The following is a 15122-nucleotide window of genomic DNA, read 5'->3' on the forward strand; positions in this document are numbered from 1 at the left end:
GACCTGTTGACCCCTCCCCCCTCCCCCCTCCCCTCAACTCAGGAATCCTGACTTTGACCTTTGACCTTCTGAGAGACTGAATCCTGCTGCTCGAGGGGCGGGGCCTGTGGAGGAGGGGTGGGGTCATAACGAGGGGCGGGGCCTGTGGAGGAGGGGTGGGGTCATAACGAGGGGCGGGGCCTGTGGAGGAGCCAGGTGGTTGTCATAAGGGGCGGGCCTGTGGAGGAGGGGTGGGGCCATAACGAGGGGCGGGGCCTGTGGAGGAGGGGCGGGGCCATAACGAAGGGCGGGGCCTAGAGAGGCACCAGGTCGTTGCCATAACGAGGGGCGGGGCCTCTAGAGGCACCAGGTGGTTGCCATAACGATGACGTCCTCCTCACTCACTGGAGGTAAGTTTGACTAATATATTACTTATTACGTATTACTACTTTAATAATAATTACTTATTAAAAAAAGTATTAAAAGTATTGAAAATGGGAAATACTCCAGTAAAGTAAAAAAATCCTCAAAAGTGTACTTAAGTACAGTACTTAAGTAAATGTACTTAGTTACTTTACAACACAGTCTACATCACATCATAACATTAATGATAAAGATACATTGTTTACATTTTGCAGGCGTGGGATTGATTATAATAATATAAAGGTGTTATTACATCACATCATAACATAGGGTTAGGGTGATGTTCTCTATAAATATTCTAATAGAGTACTCTATTACCTGTACTGTGTTCTACATCACATCATAACATAGGGTTAGGGTGATGTTCTCTATAAATACTCTAATAGAGTACTCTATTACCTGTACTGTGTTCTACATCACATCATAACATAGGGTTAGGGTGATGTTCTCTATATATATACTCTAATAGAGTAATCTATTACCTGTACTGTGTTCTACATCACATCATAACATAGGGTTAGGGTGATGTTCTCTATAAATACTCTAATAGAGTACTCTATTACCTGTACTGTGTTCTACATCACATCATAACATAGGGTTAGGGTGATGTTCTCTATATATATACTCTAATAGAGTACATTGGGTAATAGAGTACTCTATAGGGTTAGGGTGATGTTCTAACATGGTATTATAACATTAATGATAAAGATACATTGTTTACATTTTGCAGGCGTGGGATTGGTCCTGGTGGAGTTCCCCTACGAGTACGAGGGGCGGGACGGAGCGCTGGTGTCAATCAAGCCCAACGAGCGCTACGTCCTATTGGCCAAGACCAACGACCACTGGTGGCACGTGACCAAAGACGCTCTGGCCCGCCCCTTCTACATCCCCGCCAAGTACGTCCGCGAGCTGCCCAGTAACCCCCCCTCCCCCCTGGACCTCCCCCTGACCCCTGTGACCTCCACGGAACCCGCCCCCCTCCTGCTCCCCGTGCCCGTCCCGGGACCAAAGACCTCACACAGGTACACACACACACACACACACACACACACACACACACACACGCACACGCTCACGCACGCACGCACGCACGCACGCACGCACACATGTAACCCTAACCCATTAATAAATGATCTATAACAAGTAAGACGCACGAACGCGGGAAGCGAACGCAGCTCGAAAATAACAATAAGAAGAATAGAAAGGAATGTCTCAAACTAAGGCGTTTTTAACTTGCCATCCGGCCTGAAATATAAACAAATGACATGGAATTCTTAGATATCCCAATAGCTGAACTCGTCTAGATGCTTTTAGATGTGTTCTTTTTGACTGTAGCTGCTATATTTCTCTCAGAGGAGTGTAATTAGTCACCCAGGGGCAGGCGGATTTCAGCCACACTGACAGCCAATGAGAGCCACACGGACCACACGGACGCCACTTCCCATCCGCCTTGGGGACCATGTGCAGAGGAGAGGCCCAAGGACTGTCAGATCGGCGCACAATGCCGAGCCGCTCCATCGTGGCGAACTCCTCCCTGGCTATGGTCAGCTTGGCAGCATCCAGGCGGCGCGCTCGTGCGTAAACGGGCGGCCCCACAGTCGTGATGTAATGTTCCACTCCGTGCTTGGCAACGGAGGCAGAGAAAGCGGGGACCGTGAGAGCAGGGAACCTTGCGAGGAGGCACTGGTACACATCCCCCGTGGCGAGCATATTGGCGAGGGCAGGAGGCCCCGCCCCCCCCCAGTGTGCACGGGTATGTGTCAAAAGACACAGAGTCAATCAGCCGACGGTTCGCAACGTCCACTAACAGTCTGTGAGCACACAAGAAATCCGCACCCAGTATAGGTACCGACACAGAAGCAATAATAAAGTCCCAGCCAAACTGATGTCCATGGAAACATACGGTCACATACCTGGTACCAAACGTACGGATGGAAGTATCATTAGCCGCATCCAGCGGCGGTCCATGTCCGTTTCCCAAGGCGTCCGCGGCAGATGCTGGAAGGATGCTCCTCTGTGCGCCAGAATCCACCAGCAGGCGCCTACCAGAAGACGTGTCCTCAATTAACAGCAGCTCATTAATGACGCCAGCGCTCATAGCCGCTAACGACCGCCGGCTCTTGCGTTTCCCTGGTTACCGAAACAGCATGGTGGAGTGCAGCGCTTTGCCTTGGTGCCAAAACGGCGATGATAATAACATAGTCCACTATCATCCCTCTGTGTCTGATCCCTGCGATCAGACACTCGATCAGACACCGCAGCCACCACGTATTGGCGGAGGCCAGTAGTATTCTGTCCGCCTCCTCTGCTAATCCCCGGTAATCCTTGGTGCGCACTAGAGGCGAGCTGGCCAGAGCCGTGCGCACTGGAGTCGGGAGTTGCCGCAGGAAAAGTTGGACAAAAATAAACGTAGCGTCACCTTCACCGAGCAGTGCCAGCATGTTCTCCATCAGGTCTGTGGCTTTAGCGTCCCCCAATCCAGTGAGGGACAATAGACGCTCCGCGCGCTCCGCGTCGGACGGCTGAAACAGCCGCAACAGCTGCTCCTTGAGCGCGTTGTACTTTCCGTCTGCTGGCGGGTCTCTGAGGAATCCCATCACACGACGCGTGGTGGAGGAATCCAACGCTGCGACTACGTGGTAGTATTTGGTTGCATCCACCGTGATCCTGCGGAGGTGAAACTGCGCCTCAATATGTTGGAACCACAGAGCCGGATCATGTTGCCAAAACTCTGGTAACTTTACCGTAGCCGCAAACACCGCTGGGGCAACGACAGCCGCAGCAGCGGGCTCTGCGTTATCGACCATTATAATGTTCAATCAAACGTCAGGGTCGTCCGGTGTTCGGGGGGGGCCTGTGTGGTGGACACCAAAGAGTGATAATAGGTGGACACTAGATGGAGGTATCTCACCTCAGAATGGATTGGTGGGGTGGTAATGGGAGTAGATTAGGAGGTCATATAGGGAAGTGATTTACCTGTGTGTCTTGATGCAATTGTTTGGAAGTAAAGATCAGAGACTCCATACTCCGTCTGTTCGTCTCATTCTCACTAACTTCCACAGGTTATAACATATAGTATGGGGTTATAATAATAAGGGTTATAACATATAGTATGGGGTTATAATAATAATAATGTATTATTATCATCAGGGTGAAGCCGGGTGATGAGGTCACCATCAGGGTCCGGTCTGATGCCCGGCGGCGCACAGAGAACCGCATGTCCACGTTCGGCGTCCCGCTGGAACTACAGGACCTGCTATTGCCGTCGGCGACGCCTCCGCCCGCCTCGGGACAAGGAGGGGGAGGGGATGAGGATGGGGGCGGGGCTGGGGGAGGGGGCGGAGACTATCCGCCCGGCTCTCCGCCCACAGTTGTCGCCGGCGTCGACGACAGCGGGACTGCAGCGGTGGTGGTGGGAAGGACTACAAACATGGCGGACGACACCGGATCGAGGAGAGCCAGCCTCTGCCCGGCGACTCCTCCCACCGTGCCCGTCCGAAACCACACCCACCCGATAGCTGTAGAGACTCCTGTTGTACCAGTGATGCCATCTGTTCCAGCTGTTCCAGCTGTTGTACCAGTGATGCCATCTGTTCCAGCTGTTCCAGCTGTTGTACCAGTGATGCCATCTGTTCCAGCTGTTCCAGCTGTTCCATCTGTACCAGCTGTTCCATCTGTACCAGCTGTACCAGCTGTACCAGTGGCACCAGCAGTAGTACCAGTTGCGGTACCAGCGGTACCAGTCATGCCATCGGTACCATCGGTACCATCGGTAGCGGTCATGCCAGCGGTACCAGCGGTACCAGCGGTAGTACCAGTTGCAGTACCATCGGTACCAGTCATGCCAGCAGTGCCACCGGTGCCAGCGGTGCCAGCGGTGCCAGCGGTGCCCGTCAGGGACTCCTCCATGTCTCTCCTCCTCAAACCCACAGAAGGTCCAGAAACCTCCACATCTCCACAGCAGGAGACGCAGCCTGAAGATAATGTTCTGGAGGAGCTGATTGAAGACAAAATGGTAATGTGATCTAATCTAGTCTAATCTAATCTATTATAATCTGAGATATACTGTGTGTGTGTATATATATATATATATATGAATATATATATATATATATATATATATATATATATATATATATATATATATATATATATATATATATATATATACTGATGACACTTTATCCAGTTGCATGGATGGATGGAGGTTAAATATACGTATGGCTGAGATTTCACTTCCTTTTTTCTTAGTTGTTTGGCAGGAGAAGTCTTTCTGTCAAATGATGTGTGGTTTAACTTCCCTTTGTTCACCACTGCTGTGTTGTTACTGATGAGACAAACTAACTCTGTGTCTGTTCCTAAACTAACTCTACTGACAATGTGTCTGTTCCTAAACTAACTCTACTGACAATGTGTCTGTTCCCAAACTAACTCTACTGACAATGTGTCTGTTCCTAAACTAACTCTACTGACAATGTGTCTGTTCCTAAACTAACTCTACTGACAATGTGTCTGTTCCCAAACTAACTCTACTGACAATGTGTCTGTTCCTAAACTAACTCTACTGACAATGTGTCTGTTCCTAAACTAACTCTACTGACAATGTGTCTGTTCTTAAACTAACTCTACTGACAATGTGTCTGTTCTTAAACTAACTCTACTGACAATGTGTCTGTTCCTAAACTAACTCTACTGACAATGTGTCTGTTCCTAAACTAACTCTACTGACAATGTGTCTGTTCCTAAACTAACTCTACTGACAATGTGTCTGTTCCTAAACTAACTCTACTGACAATGTGTCTGTTCCTAAACTAACTCTACTGACAATGTGTCTGTTCCTAAACTAACTCTACTGACAATGCACCTGCATGTCCTCTCTGTCTGTCTGTCTGTCTGTCTGTCTGTCTGTCTGTCTGTCTGTCTGTCTGTCTGTCTGTCTGTCCCTCATCCCTGCTCTTGTCTAAGCTAGTGTAGTGTAATGTAATGTAATAATGTAATCATGTAATCTATTACTTTAGGGTCACATCTATGAGTCCATCCAGGACCTGAACATCGACGTGGAGGCTCTGACCGCAGGGAGACGGTCGCCACGGCAACAGGAGGACAGCGTTACCACGGCGACCAGCCAGAACCCAGATCTGGTTCCGACTCCGATGGAGAAAACAGATCCTGATCCTGAGACACAGGTGTGTGTGTGTGTGTGTGTGTGTGTGTGTGTGTGTGTGTGTGTGTGTGTGTGTGTGTGTGTGTGTGTGTGTGTGTGTGTGTGTGTGTGTGTGTGTGTGTGTGTGAGTGTGTGAGTGTGTGTGTGTGTGTCTGGGGTCCATCCAGGGTCCTGGTGAATCATGACCATAAAACGTTTGATTCTGTGAAAAACCTTTTTGAAAACGGCAAAACAAAGTGTATTTATCAAATATAGTATATCATATAATTAAATATAAAATAAAATAAAATCACAGAACATTTTTTTTATGGTCATGATTCACCAGGACCCTGGATGGCTTGATTCTAGGCTTAAATGAATTGATATAAATATTTTTGGAAATGTCAATGGGAAAAATGCATTGACTATTTTGGAGTGGAACCAGAAAATGGCCGCCACTGCTATGCCCTATACTATACACTATACTATATATATATATATATATATATATACTATACTATACACTACTATCATAGTCTTGATTCAATAGGATCCTCACGTACTCCATTCATAAGACAATACATGACAGACACATATGCACTACTATCATAGTCTTTGGAAAAAAAAGTTAATATTAGTGATATTAATTAGTAAAATATTAATATATTAATATTAATATTAATATTAATATATTAGTAAAATATTAATTAGTGATATTTTAGTCATCTGAAATGTTTTACTTTTAGTCTAGTTTTAGTCGACTAAATCTACAGTTGATTTAGTCGATTATAATTAGTTTGTTTGCTGGCCTTGAGGGCGTCATAATCGCTGATTTTACACTTTGTTAAATGAAGAAAATAGCTGCTTTGTGAGCTTGTAGGTCTGATATAAAACCTAGCATAAAATGTCTTGTCTTTTAGTTCTACTGGATCTCTTCTCCACTAGTCTTAGTTCTACTGGATCTCTTCTCCTCTAGTCTTAGTTCTACTGGATCTCTTCTCCACTAGTCTTAGTTCTACTGGATCTCTTCTCCACTAGTATTAGTTCTACTGGATCTCTTCTCCTCTAGTCTTAGTTCTACTGGATCTCTTCTCCACTAGTCTTAGTTCTACTGGATCTCTTCTCCACTAGTCTTAGTTCTACTGGATCTCTTCTCCACTAGTCTTATTTCTACTGGATCTCTTCTCCACTAGTCTTAGTTCTACTGGATCTCTTCTCCTCTAGTCTTAGTTGTACTGGATCTCTTCTCCACTAGTCTTAGTTCTACTGGATCTCTTCTCCACTAGTCTTAGTTCTACTGGATCTCTTCTCCTCTAGTCTTAGTTCTACTGGATCTCTTCTCCACTAGTCTTAGTTCTACTGGATCTCTTCTCCACTAGTCTTAGTTCTACTGGATCTCTTCTCCACTAGTCTTAGTTCTACTGGATCTCTTCTCCTCTAGTCTTAGTTCTACTGGATCTCTTCTCCTCTAGTCTTAGTTCTACTGGATCTCTTCTCCACTAGTCTTAGTTCTACTGGATCTCTTCTCCTCTAGTCTTAGTTCTACTGGATCTCTTCTCCTCTAGTCTTAGTTCTACTGGATCTCTTCTCCTCTAGTCTTAGTTGTACTGGATCTCTTCTCCACTAGTCTTAGTTCTACTGGATCTCTTCTCCTCTAGTCTTAGTTCTACTGGATCTCTTCTCCACTAGTCTTAGTTCTACTGGATCTCTTCTCCTCTAGTCTTAGTTCTACTGGATCTCTTCTCCACTAGTCTTAGTTCTACTGGATCTCTTCTCCACTAGTCTTAGTTCTACTGGATCTCTTCTCCTCTAGTCTTAGTTCTACTGGATCTCTTCTCCACTAGTCTTAGTTCTACTGGATCTCTTCTCTACTAGTCTTAGTTCTACTGGATCTCTTCTCCTCTAGTCTTAGTTCTACTGGATCTCTTCTCTACTAGTATTAGTTCTACTGGATCTCTTCTCCTCTAGTCTTAGTTCTACTGGATCTCTTCTCCTCTAGTCTTAGTTCTACTGGATCTCTTCTCCACTAGTCTTAGTTCTACTGGATCTCTTCTCCACTAGTCTTAGTTCTACTGGATCTCTTCTCCACTAGTCTTAGTTCTACTGGATCTCTTCTCCACTAGTCTTAGTTCTACTGGATCTCTTCTCCACTAGTCTTAGTTCTACTGGATCTCTTCTCCACTAGTCTTAGTTCTACTGGATCTCTTCTCCACTAGTCTTAGTTCTACTGGATCTCTTCTCCTCTAGTCTTAGTTCTACTGGATCTCTTCTCCACTAGTCTTAGTTCTACTGGATCTCTTCTCCTCTAGTCTTAGTTCTACTGGATCTCTTCTCCACTAGTCTTAGTTCTACTGGATCTCTTCTCTACTAGTCTTAGTTCTACTGGATCTCTTCTCTACTAGTCTTAGTTCTACTGGATCTCTTCTCCACTAGTCTTAGTTCTACTGGATCTCTTCTCTACTAGTCTTAGTTCTACTGGATCTCTTCTCCGCTAGTCTTAGTTCTACTGGATCTCTTCTCTGCTAGTCTTAGTTCTACTGGATCTCTTCTCCGCTAGTCTTAGTTCTACTGGATCTCTTCTCCGCTAGTCTTAGTTCTACTGGATCTCTTCTCTACTAGTCTTAGTTCTACTGGATCTCTTCTCCGCTAGTCTTAGTTCTACTGGATCTCTTCTCCTCTAGTCTTAGTTCTACTGGATCTCTTCTCCTCTAGTCTTAGTTCTACTGGATCTCTTCTCCTCTAGTCTTAGTTCTACTGGATCTCTTCTCCTCTAGTCTTAGTTGTACTGGATCTCTTCTCCACTAGTCTTAGTTCTACTGGATCTCTTCTCCTCTAGTCTTAGTTCTACTGGATCTCTTCTCCACTAGTCTTAGTTCTACTGGATCTCTTCTCCTCTAGTCTTAGTTCTACTGGATCTCTTCTCCACTAGTCTTAGTTCTACTGGATCTCTTCTCCACTAGTCTTAGTTCTACTGGATCTCTTCTCCTCTAGTCTTAGTTCTACTGGATCTCTTCTCCTCTAGTCTTAGTTCTACTGGATCTCTTCTCCACTAGTCTTAGTTCTACTGGATCTCTTCTCCACTAGTCTTAGTTCTACTGGATCTCTTCTCCACTAGTCTTAGTTCTACTGGATCTCTTCTCCACTAGTCTTAGTTCTACTGGATCTCTTCTCCACTAGTCTTAGTTCTACTGGATCTCTTCTCCTCTAGTCTTAGTTCTACTGGATCTCTTCTCCACTAATCTTAGTTCTACTGGATCTCTTCTCCTCTAGTCTTAGTTCTACTGGATCTCTTCTCCTCTAGTCTTAGTTCTACTGGATCTCTTCTCTACTAGTCTTAGTTCTACTGGATCTCTTCTCCTCTAGTCTTAGTTCTACTGGATCTCTTCTCCTCTAGTCTTAGTTCTACTGGATCTCTTCTCCTCTAGTCTTAGTTCTACTGGATCTCTTCTCCTCTAGTCTTAGTTCTACTGGATCTCTTCTCCTCTAGTCTTAGTTCTACTGGATCTCTTCTCCACTAGTCTTAGTTCTACTGGATCTCTTCTCTACTAGTCTTAGTTCTACTGGATCTCTTCTCCTCTAGTCTTAGTTCTACTGGATCTCTTCTCTACTAGTATTAGTTCTACTGGATCTCTTCTCCTCTAGTCTTAGTTCTACTGGATCTCTTCTCCTCTAGTCTTAGTTCTACTGGATCTCTTCTCCACTAGTCTTAGTTCTACTGGATCTCTTCTCCACTAGTCTTAGTTCTACTGGATCTCTTCTCCACTAGTCTTAGTTCTACTGGATCTCTTCTCCACTAGTCTTAGTTCTACTGGATCTCTTCTCCACTAGTCTTAGTTCTACTGGATCTCTTCTCCACTAGTCTTAGTTCTACTGGATCTCTTCTCCACTAGTCTTAGTTCTACTGGATCTCTTCTCCTCTAGTCTTAGTTCTACTGGATCTCTTCTCCACTAGTCTTAGTTCTACTGGATCTCTTCTCCTCTAGTCTTAGTTCTACTGGATCTCTTCTCCACTAGTCTTAGTTCTACTGGATCTCTTCTCTACTAGTCTTAGTTCTACTGGATCTCTTCTCCGCTAGTCTTAGTTCTACTGGATCTCTTCTCTACTAGTCTTAGTTCTACTGGATCTCTTCTCCGCTAGTCTTAGTTCTACTGGATCTCTTCTCTACTAGTCTTAGTTCTACTGGATCTCTTCTCCGCTAGTCTTAGTTCTACTGGATCTCTTCTCCGCTAGTCTTAGTTCTACTGGATCTCTTCTCTACTAGTCTTAGTTCTACTGGATCTCTTCTCCGCTAGTCTTAGTTCTACTGGATCTCTTCTCCTCTAGTCTTAGTTCTACTGGATCTCTTCTCCTCTAGTCTTAGTTCTACTGGATCTCTTCTCCACTAGTCTTAGTTCTACTGGATCTCTTCTCCACTAGTCTTAGTTCTACTGGATCTCTTCTCCTCTAGTCTTAGTTCTACTGGATCTCTTCTCTACTAGTCTTAGTTCTACTGGATCTCTTCTCCTCTAGTCTTAGTTCTACTGGATCTCTTCTCCACTAGTCTTAGTTCTACTGGATCTCTTCTCCACTAGTCTTAGTTCTACTGGATCTCTTCTCTACTAGTCTTAGTTCTACTGGATCTCTTCTCCGCTAGTCTTAGTTCTACTGGATCTCTTCTCTACTAGTCTTAGTTCTACTGGATCTCTTCTCCGCTAGTCTTAGTTCTACTGGATCTCTTCTCCGCTAGTCTTAGTTCTACTGGATCTCTTCTCTACTAGTCTTAGTTCTACTGGATCTCTTCTCCGCTAGTCTTAGTTCTACTGGATCTCTTCTCCTCTAGTCTTAGTTCTACTGGATCTCTTCTCCACTAATCTTAGTTCTACTGGATCTCTTCTCCTCTAGTCTTAGTTCTACTGGATCTCTTCTCCTCTAGTCTTAGTTCTACTGGATCTCTTCTCTACTAGTCTTAGTTCTACTGGATCTCTTCTCCTCTAGTCTTAGTTCTACTGGATCTCTTCTCCACTAGTCTTAGTTCTACTGGATCTCTTCTCCTCTAGTCTTAGTTCTACTGGATCTCTTCTCCTCTAGTCTTAGTTCTACTGGATCTCTTCTCCTCTAGTCTTAGTTCTACTGGATCTCTTCTCCACTAGTCTTAGTTCTACTGGATCTCTTCTCTACTAGTCTTAGTTCTACTGGATCTCTTCTCCTCTAGTCTTAGTTCTACTGGATCTCTTCTCTACTAGTACTAGTTCTACTGGATCTCTTCTCCTCTAGTCTTAGTTCTACTGGATCTCTTCTCCTCTAGTCTTAGTTCTACTGGATCTCTTCTCCACTAGTCTTAGTTCTACTGGATCTCTTCTCCACTAGTCTTAGTTCTACTGGATCTCTTCTCCACTAGTCTTAGTTCTACTGGATCTCTTCTCCACTAGTCTTAGTTCTACTGGATCTCTTCTCCTCTAGTCTTAGTTCTACTGGATCTCTTCTCCACTAATCTTAGTTCTACTGGATCTCTTCTCCTCTAGTCTTAGTTCTACTGGATCTCTTCTCCACTAGTCTTAGTTCTACTGGATCTCTTCTCTACTAGTCTTAGTTCTACTGGATCTCTTCTCTACTAGTCTTAGTTCTACTGGATCTCTTCTCCACTAGTCTTAGTTCTACTGGATCTCTTCTCTACTAGTCTTAGTTCTACTGGATCTCTTCTCCACTAGTCTTAGTTCTACTGGATCTCTTCTCTACTAGTCTTAGTTCTACTGGATCTCTTCTCCACTAGTCTTAGTTCTACTGGATCTCTTCTCCGCTAGTCTTAGTTCTACTGGATCTCTTCTCCTCTAGTCTTAGTTCTACTGGATCTCTTCTCCTCTAGTCTTAGTTCTACTGGATCTCTTCTCCACTAGTCTTAGTTCTACTGGATCTCTTCTCCACTAGTCTTAGTTCTACTGGATCTCGTCTCTAGTCTTAGTTCTACTGGATCTCTCTACAGGTCAAAATGACAAAATTGTTTTAGTGGATGAAATGAACTCCACTAGTCTTAGTTCTACTGGATCTCTTCTCCCCTAGTCTTAGTTCTACTGGATCTCTTCTCCACTAGTCTTAGTTCTACTGGATCTCTTCTCCACTAGTCTTAGTTCTACTGGATCTCTTCTCCACTAGTCTTAGTTCTACTGGATCTCTTCTCCTCTAGTCTTAGTTCTACTGGATCTCTTCTCCTCTAGTCTTAGTTCTACTGGATCTCTTCTCCTCTAGTCTTAGTTCTACTGGATCTCTTCTCCACTAGTCTTAGTTCTACTGGATCTCTTCTCCACTAGTCTTAGTTCTACTGGATCTCTTCTCCACTAGTCTTAGTTCTACTGGATCTCTTCTCCACTAGTCTTAGTTCTACTGGATCTCTGCTCCTCTAGTCTTAGTTCTACTGGATCTCTTCTCTACTAGTATTAGTTCTACTGGATCTCTTCTCCTCTAGTCTTAGTTCTACTGGATCTCTTCTCCACTAGTATTAGTTCTACTGGATCTCTTCTCCTCTAGTCTTAGTTCTACTGGATCTCTTCTCCACTAGTCTTAGTTCTACTGGATCTCTTCTCCACTAGTCTTAGTTCTACTGGATCTCTTCTCCTCTAGTCTTAGTTCTACTGGATCTCTTCTCCTCTAGTCTTAGTTCTACTGGATCTCTTCTCCACTAGTCTTAGTTCTACTGGATCTCTTCTCCACTAGTCTTAGTTCTACTGGATCTCTACTCCACTAGTCTTAGTTCTACTGGATCTCTTCTCCACTAGTCTTAGTTCTACTGGATCTCTCCTCTAGTCTTAGTTCTACTGGATCTCTTCTCCACTAGTCTTAGTTCTACTGGATCTCTACTCCACTAGTCTTAGTTCTACTGGATCTCTTCTCCACTAGTCTTAGTTCTACTGGATCTCTCCTCTAGTCTTAGTTCTACTGGATCTCTTCTCCACTAGTTTTAGTTCTACTGGATCTCTCCTCTAGTCTTAGTTCTACTGGATCTCTTCTCCACTAGTCTTAGTTCTACTGGATCTCTTCTCCACTAGTCTTAGTTCTACTGGATCTCTCCTCTAGTCTTAGTTCTACTGGATCTCTTCTCCTCTAGTCTTAGTTCTACTGGATCTCTGCTCCACTAGTCTTAGTTCTACTGGATCTCTCCTCTAGTCTTAGTTCTACTGGATCTCTGCTCCACTAGTCTTAGTTCTACTGGATCTCTTCTTCTCTAGTCTTAGTTCTACTGGATCTCTTCTCTAGTCTTAGTTCTACTGGATCTCTTCTCCACTAGTCTTAGTTCTACTGGATCTCTTCTCCTCTAGTCTTAGTTGTACTGGATCTCTTCTCTACTAGTCTTAGTTCTACTGGATCTCTTCTCCTCTAGTCTTAGTTCTACTGGATCTCTTCTCCTCTAGTCTTAGTTCTACTGGATCTCTTCTCCTCTAGTCTTAGTTCTACTGGATCTCTTCTCTACTAGTCTTAGTTCTACTGGATCTCTTCTCCACTAGTCTTAGTTCTACTGGATCTCTTCTCCTCTAGTCTTAGTTGTACTGGATCTCTTCTCCTCTAGTCTTAGTTCTACTGGATCTCTTCTCCTCTAGTCTTAGTTCTACTGGATCTCTTCTCCTCTAGTCTTAGTTCTACTGGATCTCTTCTCCTCTAGTCTTAGTTGTACTGGATCTCTTCTCTACTAGTCTTAGTTCTACTGGATCTCTTCTCCTCTAGTCTTAGTTGTACTGGATCTCTTCTCTACTAGTCTTAGTTCTACTGGATCTCTTCTCCTCTAGTCTTAGTTGTACTGGATCTCTTCTCCACTAGTCTTAGTTCTACTGGATCTCTTCTCCTCTAGTCTTAGTTCTACTGGATCTCTTCTCCTCTAGTCTTAGTTCTACTGGATCTCTTCTCCTCTAGTCTTAGTTCTACTGGATCTCTTCTCTACTAGTCTTAGTTCTACTGGATCTCTTCTCCTCTAGTCTTAGTTCTACTGGATCTCTTCTCCACTAGTCTTAGTTCTACTGGATCTCTTCTCCTCTAGTCTTAGTTCTACTGGATCTCTTCTCTACTAGTATTAGTTCTACTGGATCTCTTCTCCTCTAGTCTTAGTTCTACTGGATCTCTTCTCTACTAGTCTTAGTTCTACTGGATCTCTTCTCCTCTAGTCTTAGTTCTACTGGATCTCTTCTCTACTAGTCTTAGTTCTACTGGATCTCTTCTCCTCTAGTCTTAGTTCTACTGGATCTCTTCTCCACTAGTCTTAGTTCTACTGGATCTCTTCTCCTCTAGTCTTAGTTCTACTGGATCTCTTCTCTACTAGTATTAGTTCTACTGGATCTCTTCTCCTCTAGTCTTAGTTCTACTGGATCTCTTCTCCTCTAGTCTTAGTTCTACTGGATCTCTTCTCCACTAGTCTTAGTTCTACTGGATCTCTTCTCCACTAGTCTTAGTTCTACTGGATCTCTTCTCCACTAGTCTTAGTTCTACTGGATCTCTTCTCCACTAGTCTTAGTTCTACTGGATCTCTTCTCCACTAGTCTTAGTTCTACTGGATCTCTTCTCCACTAGTCTTAGTTCTACTGGATCTCTTCTCCACTAGTCTTAGTTCTACTGGATCTCTTCTCCACTAGTCTTAGTTCTACTGGATCTCTTCTCCACTAATCTTAGTTCTACTGGATCTCTTCTCCTCTAGTCTTAGTTCTACTGGATCTCTTCTCCACTAGTCTTAGTTCTACTGGATCTCTTCTCTACTAGTCTTAGTTCTACTGGATCTCTTCTCTACTAGTCTTAGTTCTACTGGATCTCTTCTCCACTAGTCTTAGTTCTACTGGATCTCTTCTCTACTAGTCTTAGTTCTACTGGATCTCTTCTCCACTAGTCTTAGTTCTACTGGATCTCTTCTCTACTAGTCTTAGTTCTACTGGATCTCTTCTCCACTAGTCTTAGTTCTACTGGATCTCTTCTCCACTAGTCTTAGTTCTACTGGATCTCTTCTCTACTAGTCTTAGTTCTACTGGATCTCTTCTCCGCTAGTCTTAGTTCTACTGGATCTCTTCTCCTCTAGTCTTAGTTCTACTGGATCTCTTCTCCTCTAGTCTTAGTTCTACTGGATCTCTTCTCCACTAGTCTTAGTTCTACTGGATCTCTTCTCCACTAGTCTTAGTTCTACTGGATCTCGTCTCTAGTCTTAGTTCTACTGGATCTCTCTACAGGTCAAAATGACAAAATTGTTCTACTGGATCTCTTCTCCCCTAGTCTTAGTTCTACTGGATCTCTTCTCCACTAGTCTTAGTTCTACTGGATCTCTTCTCCACTAGTCTTAGTTCTACTGGATCTCTTCTCTACTAGTCTTAGTTCTACTGGATCTCTTCTCTACTAGTCTTAGTTCTACTGGATCTCTTCTCCACTAGTCTTAGTTCTACTGGATCTCTTCTCCTCTAGTCTTAGTTCTACTGGATCTCTTCTCCACTAGTCTTAGTTCTACTGGATCTCTTCTCCTCTAGTCTTAGTTCTACTGGATCTCTTCTCCACTAGTCTTAGTTCTACTGGATCTCTTCTCCTCTAGTCTTAGTTCTACTGGATCTCTTCTCCACTAGTCTTAGTTCTACTGGATCT

At 43.9% G+C, this 15122-nt stretch overlaps 1 protein-coding gene across 1 annotated transcript in view; it reads left to right on the forward strand.

The window, feature by feature from the left end:
* Nucleotides 1-259: 259 nt before the first annotated feature.
* The window catches only part of arhgap27l (Rho GTPase activating protein 27, like), a 58467-nt gene continuing 43604 nt past the window's right edge, over nucleotides 260-15122 (forward strand). The window contains exons 1-4 of the mRNA XM_080447066.1: nucleotides 260-389; nucleotides 1133-1424; nucleotides 3553-4417; nucleotides 5421-5588. Of these exons, the coding sequence (XP_080303192.1) occupies nucleotides 365-389; nucleotides 1133-1424; nucleotides 3553-4417; nucleotides 5421-5588 (1350 nt within the window). The 5' untranslated portion in view covers nucleotides 260-364. The remainder of the gene's footprint in view (nucleotides 390-1132; nucleotides 1425-3552; nucleotides 4418-5420; nucleotides 5589-15122) is intronic.

Source organism: Gymnoscopelus braueri (genome assembly GCF_963280865.1).
Source record: "Gymnoscopelus braueri genome assembly, chromosome: 13".
Classification (NCBI taxonomy): Eukaryota; Metazoa; Chordata; class Actinopteri; order Myctophiformes; family Myctophidae; genus Gymnoscopelus; species Gymnoscopelus braueri.